Source organism: Apiospora aurea (assembly GCF_038362705.1).
Source record: "Apiospora aurea strain CBS 24483 chromosome Unknown utg000005l_segment0_segment0, whole genome shotgun sequence".
NCBI classification, from domain to species: domain Eukaryota; kingdom Fungi; phylum Ascomycota; class Sordariomycetes; order Amphisphaeriales; family Apiosporaceae; genus Apiospora; species Apiospora aurea.
This window is the reverse complement of record NW_027117392.1, coordinates 3,706,481-3,725,435: the sequence shown is the minus strand read 5'-3', so window position 1 is coordinate 3,725,435 and position 18,955 is coordinate 3,706,481. Positions and strand designations below refer to the sequence as shown.

Genomic DNA, 18,955 nt, shown 5'->3' with positions numbered 1-18,955 from the left:
TATATGTATTCCTCTACAGAGATATATCGCAGCGATCGGGTATTCATCAGCGTCTTCTGCCAGCTGCGCCAGGACCCGCAGTGCCCTCGCCCCTATCCGCAAGCGACACAACCTCGCCGATACCTGCGGCCTCCTGTTCGTCTTCGAGGGCTGTGATCTCTTCTCGGCAATCCCACCACTTCTCCTCGCTCATCTCGAATGCCTTCGCCTTGATCTCCTTGATAGCCAGAGTTTCAGGCTGGATGCCTTTCCATCGCAGACTGGTCATGAGAAGCTCTTGCCACTCATTCGACGTGCGCTGGAAGAACTCCCTCCTCGATTCAAACGGCCTAGGGTGAGGCAGGCCGTCGTCCACTGACGTTGCAGTAGTGTCCGTTTCGGTTTCGTCGTCCGCCGACGTCGTGGTCGCCTCCGAGGTAGACTCTGAGTCGGCCGTCGACTGCTCGTCTGCCTGCTTCTTGTGCTTCTTGTCACGCTTGCTTGGGGACCGTATCTCGTCGACCATTTCATAATCACCATACTCGTCTTCCTCATCTTCTTCGTCGTCCTCCTCCTCCTCGTCATCCTCATCGTCATCCTCATCATCAGATCCCTGGAGTTGACATGTTAGCGAGTAGTCTACAACGAGTCTTGGAGCAATACGTACCACCCAGTTCTCGACCTCTCGGTTGAACACCTCCTTGCAACCATCCATCTTGCCCAAATCGATGGCATATAGATCATCAAACGTGAATTCGCGGTCTCCCTTCTCGAATGTGCCGCCATAAATGTACAACACGTCATCCTGCACAGCTAGTTGGGCATTGAATCTGGGGTGAGGAAGTTCCATCGATACGGGCATTTCGCGCACCGGCTTGTCAGGCTCGTCTGCAACTTCGGCTTTGCCTACTTCGATTTCCATCTGGTCTGCATCCTCGACAGATGACCCTGCTTGGAGTGCTGCCAGATTTTTCAGCAACTCCTCTTCGTTAGCTTGAGCTCGACCACGTCTGCCAACGCGCTGGTCGGCATTTGCATTCTTCTTCTGCACTCGAGGCTTCCGAAGTCCCAGGGGGAAGAAACGGTTGCGGTCAACGTTCCAGGCAAACAGTTGATTGAAGAACTCGCTGTCGATTCCCTCCTCGCTTTGCTCAACATCGTGTACACCACCGAACATAAGGCCACGGCCTTTGTGGTAGGTCATGGTCGTGCCAGCCCTTGCCGGTGTCGGAGTGTTCGCTGGCTTCTTGCGCTTTTCCCACCGGACAGTCGGAGGCGTTCCAGGATTGGCATCCGCCGGAGGCTGTGTGATCCGCAGGAAGAAACAGTCTTGGTGAATCATTGGCTTGAGGATATTTCTCTGGCCCTGAGCTGTGCCCTTGCCGGCCTTGTTTACCGCGACAGTTGCTTTCACACGGGAGTATCCACCGTACAGCACAGCACCTTGCTCGTGTGGCAGGAAGGTAAAGGATGATCTTGCATCCGGCTTCAGCTGTGCAGGGGGCAGAGTTGGGTTGAACCAGACGAAGTTCTAAGGATATAAATCAGTATTTTATCCAATACTCTTTCCTGTGTGCACTTACCTGTGTGTCGTATAGCCAAAGATCGCCCATATACTTGGTCTGATTCGACGTATCTTGGAATCCTGGAACCAAATGTTAGGGGCGGGCTGGAGGAATTCCTTGCGGAACGATCTTAACGTACCTCCAAAGAGAATGATGTAATTCTTATAGTAAGTCATTCGGTGACCGCTCCTAGCAGGCGGCGACTTTCCCTTCGTCTCTACCTTCTCCCATTCGCGGCTGCTGGGCTCCAGTCTCCAGAAGTCATTATAGTGGTAGAAGGTGCCCTGTTTGGGACTACTGAACTCCCCACCAAAGAGGAAGACGGAGTTACTCTGGTTTCCTCCACGGCACCACGCATGGCCGGAGCGCGGCAGAGGGGCATTCGGGGATGAGACATGATGCCACTCGTCTTTGTCGGTATAATAGATGTTCAGGTCATTATAGAAGTGGGCTACAGCGCCGTTGTAGTTCTCTCCGCCAAACAGTAGCAGTTGGTTGCTATTCGAAGGAGAAGCTAACAGGGTGGCAGACGAGCGTGGCTTGGGGGGGCACGTCGGAAACAGTTTCTGTGACCTTCAGGAACTGCTCCTGCTCCTTTCTGTACTGCTCAAGCACCGCTTCCAGATCAACATCTTCGGCATCGCTGCCCTCGACCTTGGCATTCTTGACCTTTTCCTTCTTCTGGGCCTTCTTTTCCTGCTTTTGCTTCTTCTCAGCAAGCTTGGCCTTCTTGTTCTCGGCTTTGGCCCCTTTCTTGTCCTTCGCCATGGCCGTGGTTTCTAACACTCGCTCAGATAGGGCAGAACTTTGTGAGATAAGATGAGATCATGCGCCTAGTCAGAATGAAATTCCGGCACTCCAACATACAGTGAAGCTCGTGGGGCAACCCGAACAAGAACCCTCGCGCTCTCGGAAGCTGCAGTTCACCAGGGGAACATCAAACGGATAGGAGATTGAAATCAAATACCAGGAAGGGTATTTCCAGCTGGTTCCCTCTGCTAAGATTCGTGACAAGCTGGAGGAACTGAATGAACTGTAGGCATTCAAAAAATCGACCCCTCTATTTGGGTTTGGGTATAGCAGCCCCTCTAGGCTCTGACCCCACCCCCACTAAGAAGCGTTTTGCCAGGGCAGACTACAGGGCAGACTACAAGGCAGACAAGCAGACCAGGCGCGTCACAAACCTCAACCAAGATCCCCCGCCCCCATCACACCAAACCCAACTGAGTATCCCCAACGGGTCTATCGCCTATCGATTGGTGATAGCTCATGAGAAATTTCCCAGGCGACCAGCGACCAGGCCATCTAATTCCCGCACTGCTCCAACGCCAACGCCTCTCTTTCCCGTCTTCTCAGGACGATGGAAGTGTAACTGCATAGCATTGCATATTCCCGCTTCTTCTCCGGCCACCCGACATGAACCTGGCAAGCGACGGCCCCATTCGAACGCACCCCGCCCAGCGGTGACAACGACCCGACATATCAGGTTGGAAGCTGATAGCGGAGGCAGGGTCCCAACCCAACAGCACCCTGGCGCAGCCGTCCCCAGTTCCTCCAAGGAAGAAAAAATCAAATCGCGCCAACATCAGCTCTGTTCTGAAGCTATGATTTAAGGAAACCTTCAGCTGTCTTTGATTATCGCTATATAACTGCTGAAAGCCAAGACTGCTGTTGGCTGCACCATCGCCAAACCTTGTCTCCTCCCGAGGAGCTCGGTGCCTACATATACCACACAGGCGCTACTCGTTGTTGGACGCCATTGACAGGAGCTTACCAGCACTTCACATTCGCCATGGCCACTTCTACAGAATACGTTACACAGAGCGCAGCCTCTCAGTCACAAGCTACGCAATCCGCGGGCGAAAAGAGGAAGGGCGGCATGGAGGCTATCGAAGACATTGTTTACGGCTCGGTACGTCGCATACACTCCTTGTGTGATTAAACAAGTGCTTACCTTATCGCAGGCTGCCGGCGTTATTGGAAAATATATAGAGTACCCTTTTGATACTGTCAAGGTTCGGCTACAGTCTCAGCCGGATCATCTTCCATTACGGTACCACGGTCCCTTGGATTGTTTTCGACAATCCATTCGGGCGGACGGTGTCTTGGGCCTTTATCGAGGCATAAGTGCACCTTTGGTCGGAGCTGCCGCCGAGACAAGCAGCTTGTTCTTCTTCGAGCGCTTGGGGAGAGAGACTGTATATGCCAGTGGGTTATACACTAGGGACACAGTCCTACCATTGCCTGCCTTATGGTTTACCGGGGCTTTCTCTGGGACCTTCACATCATTCGTGTTGACGCCTATCGAACTGGTGAAATGCAAGATCCAAGTCCCAGCCCCGTCTACTAGCGGGATCCGACAACAGCCCCCAGGCGTGTTATCCGTCATAAAGGATGTATACAAGCATGATGGGTTTAGGGGCTTTTGGCATGGGCAGATGGGCACCTTCCTGCGCGAGGCTGGTGGGTGTGCCGCATGGTTTGGCTCCAAGGAGACGACCACGAAACTCTTCTATGTGCTGAACGAGCGTGGAATCAAAACACAAGCAGAGAAGGACGCGCTGCGCACGGAATCATTGCCCCTTTGGCAGCAAGCCATTGCTGGTGCCTCGGCGGGCATGTCCTACAACTTTCTTTTCTTTCCAGCAGACACCATCAAGTCGCGCATGCAAACAAGTGCCGTCGGGGGAACTGCTGTGAAGAAGACGTTCATGCAGGAGGGTCGAGCTTTATGGCACCAGCATGGTCTGCGTGGAATGTACCGTGGCTGTGGTATCACGGTGCTCCGCTCTGCACCGAGTTCAGCATTCATCTTCATGGTCTATGATGGGCTGAAGAAATATTTCCCTCTCTAGGCAACAATGCCTTGGGAATTGAACGAGATGCAGAAACTTGCCACGGGAAGATGGCTATATCCCCTTCACTAGCATACAAACTTCATCGGGTCGCTACAACATATGTAGGAGAAAGGCTCCTCACTGCAAAACAGCCAGTAGCTACATGCTCTAGGCCTGGCAAATGCTTCTCTAGGGACCGAGGGATTTCCAGGTCTTTATTTCAAGGTTAAGGAGTGACAAGTCGATCCTTTCGATTATGAAAGGACCGGGGTACAGCAAAGACTGGATCCGAGAGACGTCGCTCGATGATGTGTGATGACTGTTGGCGTTCGTGGCGTTGGACGCAGCATAGACAAATTAGGCGTACATGGCGTATTTTATAGCATTATGCAGGATATCCCCAATATAGGTCATATAGAGTATTAGAATAAATCGCTTTGGCTTTCCTTAAAATTGTCATGTTGGGCTAGAAAATCATTGGTGGAAACTCATATCCTGCCCCTCGAGTTAAAAGGGGCAATAGTAGAGCATGAATCCTTTCAGGCCCCGAGGATCAACACACAAGTCCAGTTTACTCATTGCGCTTCTTCAGCAGATCCTCATCCGTAATCCTCCAGTTGTTCATGTAGCCCACACCCGTGTTCAGGTACGTGGCAAAAGACAGCCAGGCGACGTAGGGCACGAAGCACCAGCCGGCGACGGTGTCCATCTGGAAGAACTGGTAGGTCAGGTACGAGTTGAGGCCGAGCAGGGCGACGATGTCGACGAGGGCGGCGACGGGCTTGCGCATGCCGAAGAAGAGCGGCATCCAGGCCAGGTTGAGGCCGAGCTGGACGGTGTAGAGAGTGGCGGCATGCTTGGCGTCGCGGACGCCCTCGACGCTCGACGTCAGCGGGTTCAGGCCGGCCGTGATGGCCCGGTGCGCCGCGTAGCCCATCAGGCCGTACAGCGTCGTCCACGCGGGGCCGAAGACCTGGGGCGGGGGCCGCAGCGGGGGTTGCTTCATCAGGCGGTAGGTGTCTTGGGTTTTGCTGGCTGCGACGGGTATACGGTTAGGGGACAGGACTGCATTGAGTATACTGCACACACAAACTAAAGGAGCGCGCGCGTGCGCAGTGGCTCAATTGGCTTGGCGGAAGCTGAAGAATGGGTTCATTGCTTACGGCGAGTGCTGAAGCCTACGCCTGTGCCCAGGGCGATGGGCAGCAGGACCGAGGCTGCGGCATTGGCGAAGACCTGGTGCGGTATCGTGATCTGGGGGATGTAGGTCGTCATGGCTGCGGGCGATTCTTAGACTGGGCGGAGAGATCTGCAATTGGCCTGTACAAGTTGGATAGTGGCTATGGACAATGGACTGGATTGCCAGCGTGCTGCTGCTACTTTAAGTATCGTCGAGCTCGGCAGTAGAGTGCGGGATGGGCAGCTAGTCATACGAGGAGAGCTTCTGGAATCTGGAGCTGTCAGTTATGGATGACGTATAGCTAGCTCAGTTGGGTGACTTGGGCCCTGGCTAGAGCCGCGGTACCTGCAGTCGAGCGGAGCTGGCTATGGATTCATGTCCAATGCGGACATCGGGCTTATAACGATATTAGCCAGCATACTGTAACTACGGCGATGGGGTATGTGTCAACGAATATCAAGCAGAGCCTGAGAGGCTGCGCGCGCATGTCCAATTTCCCATCACATCGAGATTTTGCTACCGCAGAATCAGCGAGGCATGGGGGCTTTATACATCAATGCATCATTGGAAGTGTTTCACAGGTGTGCCGGGTGCCGGATAGAGGGCGTCCAAGTAGCACCGACGAACAGCAGAGTACTCCGTACTAGGCATCCGACTATCCACGATGCTCACTGGGAACCCGTGTTTTACCTCTCGTGGAGCCATTGTGATAGGGACAAGGTAGGCAGGCAAGCAGGGTCTCCATCTGCTATTTCCAGCAAGAGAAGGTAAAGTAGCTAAAGATTTATGCTTCTGTCAGGGTCCGGCAAGGGTGACGGTGGAAGTCAATCGATAGATGGCCAACAATTTTCAATCACCAATGCAAAAACCGACATTGATGACAATTGAATTTTGAACCGAGGCACGCTACCAGCTCCTCCTTCGGGAAGTTACGTTTCTTTTCTTCTTTTCGTTACCATCCGTACTCCGTACACGGAACTTGTACCAAAGACCAGACAGGATCGATTGGTTTCCGGGAGCGCCGAGCCGACCGCTGGCAACGGCGTGCGCGCAGGTGACACAGCTGCCAGCCAGCCAGCCAGCCAGCTACCCAGCTACTACCCAGCCTCCACAATTACTTAGGTAAGCGGACCAACGTCGATCCTCCAGAAGCCGTCGGGCCTGTCGCGTCAGCCTCCACCCTTTGTTCTCTCAGCAAAGACATCGTCGCCTCTTGTCGATGTTCAGCTAAAAGGGACCGATAACCTCCATACTCTTGGGACCTCGCGCCCATCTAGGTGTGCTATCGTATTCGACTCAGTTACCATTACAGTTCGTCTATCCTTTCCCGTCAAACCACCCTTCTCAAGTCATTCCATTACCAGGTCACGTCGTTTTCCGTTGTAGCGTGCCTATCTGCTATTGAATGCTCTCCCCGGCTTCTGGACCTCTCTCTTCATCATCACCAATCAATCAATCAGCCTTTCAATCAATCACCATGACGCTCCCCCCCAGAAACAAAAGCCTTCCTCTGCACAGTTGCTCTACTTCCCTTCTACTTCTCTGGCTATACATGAGATCGATTGCCTATCGCATAGCTTGCGTTTTTGAGCCCTCTCATCCTTTTATTTGGCTTCCCATCAGCCAAGCCCATCTTCGTTTTACATCTTAGAAAATGCCCATATTTGCCCTTCTTATCATTATTTCTTCTCTTGTCACCCTCAAACTTTGCTCAGGATGATTTCTCTGACAGCAGTCGCTTTGCCAAACAGCAGGCATCAAGCTCCTTTGTCCCGACAATCCCGTCGCTTCACTTGATGAGCAAACCATTCCGATCGCCCAGCGAATTGCGAAGCTACCTAGCCTACGAACAAGACATACAAGAGAACTCCCCAGGAACGAAACGCCACGTGCCGCAGAGGCTCCTGAAGCACCAAGCGCAGCGCAATGGACTCCTACAACACCTACCGAGACCGCGAGCGCGATGCTCCAGGCCGGTCGCCGGTTCGCGACTGGGACAGTCGTGATGACCGGAAACCAGAACGTGGCGGCGACAGCTTCTTTCGCGGTCGCTCACCTGGTGCGTAACATGAAATCCTTGCCTCCATGGCCGCTCGATTGTGGTCAATTGGCTGCTGCCACTCCCCTCCCTTCCCTTTTCACACCGCATTTCTCCAGTGCGTGGCTAATTTACCTACCTAGGCTACGATCGTAATCGTCGAGGGCGATCTCGTTCGCCTATGCCTGTAGACCGCTACGAACCCCGCCCTCGAGGCCGGGACGACTATGCCGCCCCGCGCGACCGCGATGAACGGCCCCGGCGCGTTACCTCGCCACCCGCCAACATTGACCGTTATGTTCCGGGTCAAACAAGCGCTGAGCCTCCGGCACCGACGGTCAACCCTCTTACAGACCCTTCCAAGCTTCCTTTCCAGGTCGGCTTCTCTTATTTTGGAGAATGGTGGAGAGCAAACGAGAAGATTAAGGAAGAGAAGGAGCGCGCCCGCACTGGGCGCCGCCGAGAATCTGAGCGTCCCCGTGGCCGCGAGACCCAAGAAGATCGCGACAAGGAGAAGGCTAGAATCCAGGCGGCGTATGACTCCTACCGAGAAGACCTGCAGGCAAAGATGGCTAGAACCTTCGTGTCTGAGCATAAGAAGGAGCAGTGGTTCAGGGAACGTTACGTCCCCGAAGTTCGAGACGCATTCCGGGCACAAATTAATGAGTTCCGCCGTGGAGCTTACAGTCAATGGGAGCAAGACATAGAGTCTGGTACTTTTGACGATTTCTCCCTGGAAGGCTTGCCAAAGAGTGAGACCAACGGCGTAGGCGGTCTGGTCGAGAAGGAGGAAGGTGAGGCCACAGCCTCTAATGAGGTTCTTGGTGTTGGTGACTTGGCTCCCGCCAATGGAAACGATATTCGCGACGAGAACCTTTACCAACCAACCCTTCTCATCAAGACAATTGCTCCTCACGTTAGTCGTCAAAATTTGGAGACTTTCTGCCGAGAGAATCTTGGCGAAGAAGAAGGGGGCTTCAAGTGGCTCTCCTTGAGTGACCCCAACCCCAGTAAGCGGTATCACAGAATGGGTTGGGTTATGCTCCACCCTGCGTCTGATGCGGCTGCTCCTGTGGAGCGCAGCGACCCCAAAGACGATGACGGCGATGTGGAAGTAAAGTCTCCTGCGCCGCCTGTCTCAACAGCCGACAAGGCGCTAGAAGCCGTCAACGGGAAGACTGTAAAGGATGAAGTGCGTGGTGATTTTGTTTGTCATGTCGGAGTTCACAACCCACCAAGCAATCCTCGCAAGAAGGCTTTGTGGGATCTTTCTCTCAGCGCCGGAGAGGATTGAGAAAGATCTGAACCTCGTCAAGCGTCTGGTGAACAAGTTTGAGGAAGATTTCGGTTCCGATTTTAACGCGACACTTAAGATCGAGGAGCGCACCGAGGATCTCAAGAATGCCGGCCGCCTCCAACCTACCGGCCCTGTGTCTCCGTCAAGGAAGGTCAAAAAGGAACGCAACCTCGATCTGGATATGGATGAAGGCGAGGAAGGGGAGATGGAAGACGACGAGGACGAGGGCGCTGTCGATGATGAGGTCGATGATGAGGATCTCCTGATGAAGAAGAAGCAGCTCGACCTGATGATCGAGTATCTCCGACGAGTCTTCAACTTCTGTTTCTTCTGCGTGTTCGAGAGTGATTCCATTCATGAGTTGACTAGGAAATGTCCCGGCGGCCACCTCCGACGCCCCCGCAGCACACTTTCTTCGGCTGCCAAGAATGTGGCGAGAGCGACGGTTAACGGTGAGCTGTTCCCCTCCAAGAAGCGCGAGATCAAAGACGAGGAAGAAGGCGAGGCTCCGGAGCCTGACCGCAAGCCTCGCGCATCCAAGTCAGAGCAACAACTAGAGCGCGCCTACAAGTGGGTTAAGACGTTTGAGGACAAGATCATGCAGATACTCGAACCTGAGTCGGTAGATATTCGCAAGCTTGGCGGAAAGTCCACAGAAGATGCTCTGGCTGAGGAATTGTTGAAGTTCGTCAAGCAAGAGGATGAGCACAAGTGGAGATGCAAAGTCCCAGAGTGTACCAAGCTGTTCAAGGAAGAGCACTTCTGGAAGAAACACGTCGAGAAACGCCACGCTGACTGGCTGGATCAGATCAAATATGAGGTGAGTCTTTTACCAGCTACCTACTTATCAAAGTGCCCAACTAACGTAAGCAGTTCGACCTCATCAATGCATATGTGCTTGACCCAGCACACATCGCCCCTTCTCGGACAGACGCCAACTCTAATGGCCACTTCCCGCCTTCCAGTGGCCAGACTCAGCAAGGCACCCCACGTGGGTTCAATCTGCAGAACTTCTCCATGAACAATGTGATGCCACCCTTCCCTGGTTTCCCTGGTCTGCCGGGCATGCCTCCGTTGTTCACAGGTGGTCACCCTATGCAGGCTCCTGGTTGGAATGCCGGGGGTGACGACCGCGGTGCAGGACCTATCCGTAGAGGTGGCGGTCCCGGCGGTAACCGTTTCAATAACCGAAGCGGCCCGTATGACAGGCGTCAACAACCAGGCCGCTGGGGCCAAGATAGCCTAGGGGCTGGCCGTGGCCGAGGTGGTGCAGGCAGATGGGGAGACGGCGCGGCCGGTGGTGCAGCTGTCGGCCCCCGTGAAGCTGTTCAAGGTCGCAGCCTCAAGAGCTACGAAGACCTCGATCACGTAGCAGCTGGCGGCGGCGGCGAGTTGAACTACTAGAGAGGTTCCACTCCCCAAACCAATGTGTCGCGCTCGAAGGCTCAATCTTCAGAAGCCAACAGTGGAACTTGAGTCCAAGGCTTTCTTGATGTTGGGTATGGCGGACTGAGTTGGAGCGGCGTTAAATCGGCCCTTGCGGCCTTCGACGCATATGGTTTAGCTTGCGTCGATTCGGAGAGAAGCAATTGTTAGATGGCTTTTGCGCCATGTGTATGGGAATAGGGCCGGGCGTTGATTTTTTGAGTCTTTCCTTTCTACTGTGATCGAACTCCCAGGGCCAAAACTTGTCAACCCCTGGAGACAAGATTGGTGAAAACATCTCTTCATATCAAGATTGATCACCGCGCGGGCTGCGTAGAAAACGCCTAATTGTAGCATATAAACACATAGCTTAGAAAATAAGCTGAGCATTTCTTTAACAGTCTCCTCTAGCCACCCCTGGTGCATTGTCAGAAGCCTACTACACACGTTATTGTATGTGAGTTGACTAGATCCATGTGAGTGCTGGCCCATTTAACAAAGAATAAGCTGCGTTCGGCTCTCGAGGGGTTAGTTGTAAATGAATATACCCAGTGCCAGTTCCTTCTTCTACATCCAGCACATATATATTTCCATTGGCCAAACACAAGATGCTTACAACATCCCTATTCTTTTAAGGCTATTCATTATCATAAGCCGTAAGGCCTCCGTCCACTATTACGATAAGGTTGTTGGATTAGTCGCTACTCAGTCGGCCATCTGCCGGACTGGTAAGACTGTTGTAAGTAGCAGACAATCACTCCATACAGAAAGCCGGGCATGACAATCGACAAAAAAGTAGCCAAAACATACAACACCGGGGATTCCCAGATCGTCACCGACTCCAGTACTAATACGGCGCTTCCCAGCTTATTTAGGGGAGAGCGGACGGGATCCCAAGTTGTCTGAGAGCTGTGGTCGTATGTAACCGTTCTCGTGTTGTGAATGGTTATAGCGAGACTGTGCTTGTAGCATACACCTACTTACTTACCCAGACGGACGGGGACACTCGAAGCGTAGAGAGCCCTTGCGGGAGAGAGAGAGAGAGAGAGAGAGGTATATGCATGGTCGGTGGCATGATCACTGCATTGTCTTCTCAGTGGTGGCAGAAGCCTGCTGTACGCGAGCGTAGATGTGCTTCTGTCGGTCGTCGAGCTGATACAGACGACAACGACACTGTCGAAACAACTAATAAGTTTGGCAATTTGTAGGGTTCCTAATGACTCCAATGGGGGTGGGAGCAATGTGGAGAGAAGGGCATGCTTGACAGGACCTTGGGCTGACAGCTAGAGCGGGCGAATGCCCGAGAGGATGAGGTCTCCAGCATCAAACAATATGTCACCTTCAGTAGAGGTCATTTCGAATTGGCTAGCAGAGGCGAAAGCAGAAAAATGCCAGTGCAGATATGCCCGTAAGTCTCGGGTCGAGACGGGATAGGGTTCCGTCTGCCGGTTACACCAGGTTGCCGGAGTCTCTGAGAAGAGTGGGTTGTTACTTTCTGTGAATCAGTAAGTGGACATAACCGAAAAGGGGCTACGGCTGTGTACGGGAATCACCAACAAAACGGCGAGTGCTGGTTCGTGGTTAGCCGTTGATGACGAGATGATCAGTCCTTCGGCTTGTTGAGAGGATTGGATGGAGCTGCATCGTTGACTTGGCCCATACCCTGTCAGCTGGGGGACCCAATGAGAGAGTGGCGTGGCATCGAAAGATGCTTGCCTGTCAGCCGAAGCTGCCTCGGTCTTGAAGGCAAGGGGTGAGAGAATTAGATAGCAACCAGCGAGGAGCTCCGATGGTGTTTGCTGCGGCAAACAAATCACACTGGCGAACTGTTCCCGACTGCCTTCTAGTCAGAAACAAGGTATGATGCGGAATCGCAAATGATTGGCCGAGGACACCTGAATACACATCGCACATACAACTTATGCAAAGTAGGTAGGTAAGTATGGAATGTTTCGTAACAGGCACCTGTTTTACAATTGGGTGCGAACTTCGGTCTGACGCGCCGCCATGTCTCATTCCCGGCTTCGGTCGTTCACGATGTGTGGCTCCGGCGTTAAGGCTCCTGCATTCTTCCACGGCTCATTGGTCGGATTGGGGCCTCCAAAGCTTAATGGAAGGGGGATCGATAGGGCTGAACCAAATCATTATCGCATATTCTGAGATGGAGATTCGTAATTAGGTAGTAGCTGTCGTGTATGCGCGTGCTGTTACGTGTCCCGAGAGAGAGGGGAACACGATTCGTGTTTTACGATCTGTTCGTCACCACGGCCGGGGAGATCTAAGCTTCTGGTATGGAGATGAAAATGGAGAGCAAGGTCAGCCAGACACTGCGTAACACAAAGTCACCCCAAGACACTTTTCCAAAGTCAAAACCCATTGGGAAAATCTATTTGGGTCACGACCGATTGGTCCCGTTGGCGGACGGACAGAGCAACCTCCCTCGCATAGCCCTAATTGTGGAGGACAGATCTGCACCGTGATACAATGGCCAAAGCTCTTGCTCCGGATTGGACTGGCCAGATAGGAAACAGATGACAATACGAACTGGGCCCAAGAACTTGATTACGTAGAGAAGGGCGATGCATAGACAGTCATGCTGTAGATCCTGAGGCACGGAAGCAATTCGTTCAGCGGTCTCAGTCCAAGCTGACCTCACAGGTAGGCTAAGCCGTTAGCACATATTAAGGGCCACCAGTCTGCCAGTATATGTGAGGCACAGGCAGACTGGTGCAGCACCAAGGGCCCCTAGCCACCATGCGCATTCGCCATTGGACACAGTAATCACCTCTTTGGCCGGCGATGTGATGGGGGTGGCTGAGGCCAACAGCCCGATTGCGGTTCGCCAGCCGGAGGAATTGTTTCGGAGGGATTCCAACGCATTCATGTCGGCTTCGACTTTTGTTTTGACCAGAAAAGTAAGCAAGTAACACAAGTGTGCTGGTCGCTTGTGTTCTTATTGCTTCGCCAGCAATTTGTTATTTCGCATGGCTACACACACGTACACTTTTGTCCCTAGGGTCGGAGACATTCCGCCCCCTCTCGACGAGTCGGCAACAAGTATAGTTAGTATTCCAGTCGTGGCCAAACGCCCTCGGCTTCGGTCAAAGACTCATACAAGTGGAAACGGGCTAATGGGGGATGGAAAACGGGCTGTTTAATTGCCCATGACTGAGCTATCTCGCACCTTGTACCCAGCACACCAAAAGCTTGGCGCGCCACCACTCCAAACTGAATCAAAAGTGGACAAGGGCAGCAGCACCAGCAGCACCAGCACCAGCAGGACCGACCCAATGCAAAGGATATTGGTAAGCATCCCTGCAGTGACGTCCCGTCCGTCTGTCGCTCGTCTCTTGACGCGTCGGCCGCGAATCGCCCTCTCCCCCCTAATTGATTGATGTAATGGCTGGAGCGTTTGAGGCCAGTTTGGAGGGGGGGTCCCTGGTACTAATGCGAAAGGAAACCTGGGGGACGCATCATCGCGCCGAACGTCGTGCGAGAAACGACGCACATACACACAGATGGAGAGATAAGCAACACCGCCATAGGGGAATGAAACAAAAAGCGTGATGGCCCGGGCCCGGGTCAGCGTCCGTAAAGTCCGAGGGAGAGGGCGAGCAGGTTCAGTTGGGAATATGGGAACTTTCAATTTCGTTGTCGGGGTGGATTGGATTGGACTGAACCGATGGGTACATACATATGTATGTATTATGGGATGTTTCCTCTCCAGCTCGCTCTCGCTTACGGCATTGGCATTGGGCCAATGTTCTCTGTTAAGGCTGTGCCTGCAGCAGCACATACTACTAACTACCTGTACTAACCACTAGAAGCACGGGGTGGAGATGACCCCTTTGGCGCTGCTAGCAGCTGTTTAGCAGGAACTGAGGGTATTGCAGTCCTGGACGCGATCGCAACAATCGGAGCAGGGCTGTTGGCAGAGGTTGGTTCTAAGAATGGTCGGAGGATCAAGAGCTCAGGACTCTCTCCACACATTTAGTCTGCACCACCTCCGGGGGGGGTCAATCAACCAAAAAAAAAAAAAAAAAAAAGTCCTAGAGGAAGCTCACAGCCCAGCTTCGCCGTCGACTAGCGCCGTCTGCATGTCCGGGCCCCTGTCGGTACAAAGGTACAATTCTAGGCAGCAACTCGAGCAATCCCAACGACGGTTGAAGGAGCACCTCAATTCATCATTCCCATCGTTCCCATCCTACCTCCAACCTGTTCCTCTCCCACGACACTCCCGTATCTCACTTGTGTCCTCTGAACCTCCTCTATTGTGTCTATCGTCGACCCCGAGGCTCTCAAGGCTGCCACACTTCCTGCATTCTAGCTGCCCATCACCTGGAGAGGGCAAAGTAAGCCATACCAACCTCCAGTCGTTAAAGCTACTCAGCCCCGTCATCTGCCGTTGTCTGTCTATCTACCCTCGTTCTCCTTTTCAGACTCGACCCAACTGAGTCTATATCTTTGAGAGCAAACAACCTACTCCTGGTATACCGAGATATTTGCTGTTCTGCTCATTGGCGGCATGCCCTCGTGAGACCACGTGGATCCATTTGAGTTTCCGGTTCATCTGGATCTTCCCACGTTTGCTTCGAGGGGCATATCTGGCTTGTGAGATCCGGATTATCGAATCCAACGCTGCAATACTCGAGCTCGTTGCCCAATTCGACCTGCCTCGCTGGCGCCCCTTGGAAAGTAAGGACTATTATATATCCCCTTCTGTTCCCAGTTCCTCCGCCAGCCCTGTCCTATACTTCTTGGCCCGCCGGAGTCCACGGATTGACCAATTACCCCCTGCCGGGCAACTGTGATATCATCTTTGGAGTCCTCAGGCCATCCAGTTGTGACTCACACACGCCGGGCGCGTCCTACTGCATAAGGGTGCTGACCATTCCGTCTTTTAACACAGTCTCCACGGGCCATTATATCCCACTCATCTCTCGACTTATCTATAAACTACCCCACTGTCCTTGACTTGACCTCACCGAGATCAACATGTCGTCCTTCTCTAACCCCCGAAGGACTGCTCGGGTGACTCGTTCAGACACTGATGGTAGCAATGGCGTGAGACTTAAGACCAATCTTGCCCTCAGGAAGGGTGCTACCTTTCACTCTCCTACCACTCCCCCATCTTCTCCCCCGGCCTCCACCTTCAAGGTACCCTCACTTCCTCGTCGTTCTCAGACGAGCTTGGATGATGTTATCGACTCTCATCGTCGACGTGTGATGATGACTCTGGGACACATCGAGGACACACTCAGTCTCAAGCCTGAATCCTCAGCATCCCGCCGCTCTTTCCCGGACGATAGCCTGCCTGTTCCCAAGGGGTTTCTTGACCACACTGTCGCAGAGCCATCATCCCAGGAGCCCGGAACCATGGAGACCGAGCACGGGACCGAGAGGCGCGTCTTGCGCCCTCGTGCCCGCCGTTCGTCACGGCACCACGAATCTGACAGTGGTCTCGGAACATCGGTGGCCTCAAAGCAGTCAAGAGCCAAGGACACAAAGCCGTCTGCGACTGCCTCCGCCATTACACGATCTGCAACCTCCATCAAATCGGAGAAGATGCCCCGCCTCAGTCAGCGTGCTGTGAACCGCATTCATGAGCATACGTTGAAACCATTGTTGGCCAAGTCTTCCTTGAAAGAGTTTGAGTCCATTATTCTCGATTGTCCTAGAAGGATTCAGGAAAACCAGATTGTCTGCTTGAGAGACCTAGAGAAGACGCTTATCTTTATGGCACCGGTGAGTCAACTCCTAAAGGATACTGGCGTTTGGGGAAATACTTATCGGGCGTTGTGTTTGAAGGAGAGGGCCAAAACTTCCGAACTGTACCTCGACTTCTGCCTTACTTCGATTCGATGCATCCAAGCCACCGTCGAATACCTCAGCGACCGCGAGCAGACCCGACCTCACGACCGACCGTACAACAACGGTTACTTTATTGACCTAGTCGAACAGATTCGCCGCCACGCCCAACAAATGCAGTCTGCCCGTGAGCGTCAGGACGCAGGTGAGGAACTTGACGACATGGATGTCGAACCGTACGCAACCCGATTCCCGTACACAATGAACCATGATGCTAACTTGACCAGCACTGATGAGGTGAAGCTCATGGGCGGAATCTCATCTACCGGCCGGCCTGCCGAGCTGGTACGTGTGAAGAAAAACGGGAAGGCCATCTCCATTGCCACTGGTCAGCCCGTCGAAGATCTCGACGAGGACCCCAAGGCTCCTATTCGGTTCAAGCGTTCCATGAGCGAGCAACTTGAAGACGAAGAGGAAATCATGCGCTCTATGGCTCGCCGTAAGAAGAACGCCGACCCATCGGAGTACGCACCTAAGAAATGCAAGGAGCCTGGCTGCAACAAGGAGTTCAAACGGCCTTGTGATTTGACCAAGCACGAGAAGACACACTCGTCGTCCTTGGAAGTGCCCACACCCCACGTGCAAGTACCATGAGTACGGCTGGCCTACCGAAAAGGAAATGGACCGCCATATCAACGACAAGCACTCCACTGCGCCACCCATGTACGAATGCCTATTCAAGCCCTGCCCGTACAAGTCCAAACGGGAGTCCAACTGCAAGCAGCACATGGAGAAGGCGCACGGCTGGACGTATGTCCGCACGAAGGCCAACAAGAAGGGTGGCTCCGAGAAGGGCAGCAGCTCCGCAAACCCAACCCCCATGATCCAAGGCATTCCCACACCCAGCAGCGAGGGGACCTCGATGATGACGCCACCTGAGGAGCCTTTGATCAACTACCCGGACATGGATATGGACATTGACATGTCCAACTATGCTTCTTCGGAGGAGTTCAATGCGGCTTTTGACGATTCGGGCATGTTTGACCCGGTCCTCAGCTCCGTCCCGTTCGACGCGGAAATTAGTCTGGACTACTCTCCCATCGAGAACGGCACCCCTTCAACTGACGCTGGGCAATTCACAAGCTACAACGAGCTGAGCCCCGACGTCACTGGCCAGTTCGAGGACATCTACGGTGCTCACGTGCAACTGCCTACCCCAACCCATTCCGTCTACGACTGCAACAAGATGCTCACTACCACGTTTGCCGACGAGTCGGTACCCGCTCCGGTAACTCACATCTCGCCTGTTGGACACGGTAATACCATGCTCTATACTCCATTGTCGATGGCCGACGTCGACGAGGGCTTTGATGAGTTCCCCTCGGGCGATTTTGGCAATGACTTCCTGCTCTTTCCTCCCACCGAGATGGGCAAGGCGAATGATTTTGACGCCAGCCTCTTCCTCACCACTCCGAGCGCCGCTGCCGGCTTCAGCCAGCCGTCGTCCCAAGACTTTAATATCGACTTTGGGCACTCGATGGACTGGGCCAACGACTACAGTTCTTTTCAGCCGCAAAACTAAGAGATTTTCGGGGCCATGTATTACGACATTGATGACGAGCGATGAAATGATTTGGAGAAAGCAATAACTTGGAGAAACCCCACTACACAGTTAGGAGCTTTGTGTATAAAAATATCTTTAGTTTTAGCGATTTACTTGAGCTTTCTCGGCAGTTTCCTTGGTTTGTTTCATCCCTCACACCATCAGAATGAACACACAAAGCGCAACAGGACACATTTCGTCCGTTGGATTCTGGCGTTGGAACGTGGTAATCAGATATGTAGTTAGAGATGGAGAATAAGCAACTGTCAATGATCCCTCAATGATCCCTCAATGATCCACAAGAGCTTCCAAAGCGACAACGTTACTTGTACTGCCGGTTAGGCACAGTGGTTTTATATGGCCGAACGTTATGTAGTTTGTCTACCAACTCGGGTAAACATGGGAATTTAAAGACATCCAATGCCAGACATAGCTCGGGTTGCCGCACACTTGTCTCCTATCATGGTATCATCACTGCACGCACTCTGGGCCAGAAATGCAGTGGTAGTGGAACTGGTGGAGCCACCCATCAATTGATCCATCGCTCTCAGCTGCGGGCGGACCGGCGTAATGTAAGGCCGACGAGACCCACCCTTGCTACAAAATTAGCAGCCAGGATTTTTCTACGTCCAAGTCCTTCCAGCACGCATCTGTCTGCCTGCCTTGCCTGCCTGCCTTGCCTGCCTGTGTTCTCAACAACACTCTTCGCTTCGAGTCGCGGAAGAAAAAGAGGCATTGCTTCTGGTCGAGGCAAGATTGATTGACATGCAACTCAATGGATAGTACACCAAACTCCTAGCTTGGACTTCTGACATTCATTTCAGGTCCTAGCCGACGACGGTAAGCTCCCGCATTTCTTCTTCATCGTCTCATCTCATACCGCCACCACTCTCGCATGATGACCTTTCCGACTATGCCTTTTGGGCTTGTCAACATAACCATTCTTAGCTTAGGAAGAGCCGTATTAGGCCGTCCCCGGGGCCTCGAAACCCTCTCAGCCGAGCCATCTATGGCCTGTGTTGCTCCGTCCTGGCCGAGTTTTGGAGGCGTGCGGGATCGTCATATGCTGCCACGCTTCCCGGTGCCGGGATGGACGACACGGTGTCTGGTGGTGAGGTGGGGATGAGCGGTGCTTATAAAACTTGGTTTCTGATCTTACGTTCCGTCGTAATACCTTGTGTGGTCTTGCGTTATCCGCTCTCACTGGACATCGACGTTGGGAT

The 18,955-nt window shown here is 53.2% G+C and overlaps 5 protein-coding genes across 5 annotated transcripts; 3 read left to right on the top strand and 2 right to left on the bottom strand.

The window, feature by feature from the left end:
• Positions 1 to 46: 46 nt before the first annotated feature.
• Positions 47 to 2,312, bottom strand: PG986_007708 (uncharacterized protein; the record flags this gene model as incomplete). Its single annotated transcript, XM_066843930.1, has 5 exons — positions 47 to 592; positions 647 to 1,510; positions 1,563 to 1,624; positions 1,684 to 2,014; positions 2,064 to 2,312. 5 exons carry the CDS (start codon positions 2,310 to 2,312, stop codon positions 47 to 49), a joined length of 2,052 nt encoding a protein of 683 aa, XP_066700042.1.
• Positions 2,313 to 3,336: 1,024 nt separating this feature from the next.
• PG986_007707 (amino-acid transporter arg-13) lies at positions 3,337 to 4,399 on the top strand (the record flags this gene model as incomplete). The annotated part of the gene is made up of 2 exons (XM_066843929.1): positions 3,337 to 3,456; positions 3,509 to 4,399. The coding sequence occupies 2 exons, from the start codon at positions 3,337 to 3,339 to the stop codon at positions 4,397 to 4,399; spliced, it is 1,011 nt and encodes a 336-aa protein (XP_066700041.1).
• Positions 4,400 to 4,952: 553 nt separating this feature from the next.
• On the bottom strand, positions 4,953 to 5,656 carry PG986_007706 (uncharacterized protein; the record flags this gene model as incomplete). The annotated part of the gene is made up of 2 exons (XM_066843928.1): positions 4,953 to 5,416; positions 5,545 to 5,656. The coding sequence occupies 2 exons, from the start codon at positions 5,654 to 5,656 to the stop codon at positions 4,953 to 4,955; spliced, it is 576 nt and encodes a 191-aa protein (XP_066700040.1).
• A 1,831-nt stretch (positions 5,657 to 7,487) lies between these two features.
• Positions 7,488 to 10,300, top strand: PG986_007705 (Zinc finger protein; the record flags this gene model as incomplete). Its single annotated transcript, XM_066843927.1, is given in 4 exon segments — positions 7,488 to 7,620; positions 7,743 to 8,779; positions 8,793 to 9,716; positions 9,770 to 10,300. The coding sequence occupies 4 exon segments, from the start codon at positions 7,488 to 7,490 to the stop codon at positions 10,298 to 10,300; spliced, it is 2,625 nt and encodes an 874-aa protein (XP_066700039.1).
• A 5,016-nt stretch (positions 10,301 to 15,316) lies between these two features.
• On the top strand, positions 15,317 to 17,711 carry PG986_007704 (Zinc finger transcription factor; the record flags this gene model as incomplete). Its single annotated transcript, XM_066843926.1, has 4 exons — positions 15,317 to 16,066; positions 16,130 to 16,365; positions 16,417 to 16,753; positions 16,806 to 17,711. 4 exons carry the CDS (start codon positions 15,317 to 15,319, stop codon positions 17,709 to 17,711), a joined length of 2,229 nt encoding a protein of 742 aa, XP_066700038.1.
• Positions 17,712 to 18,955: the final 1,244 nt, after the last annotated feature.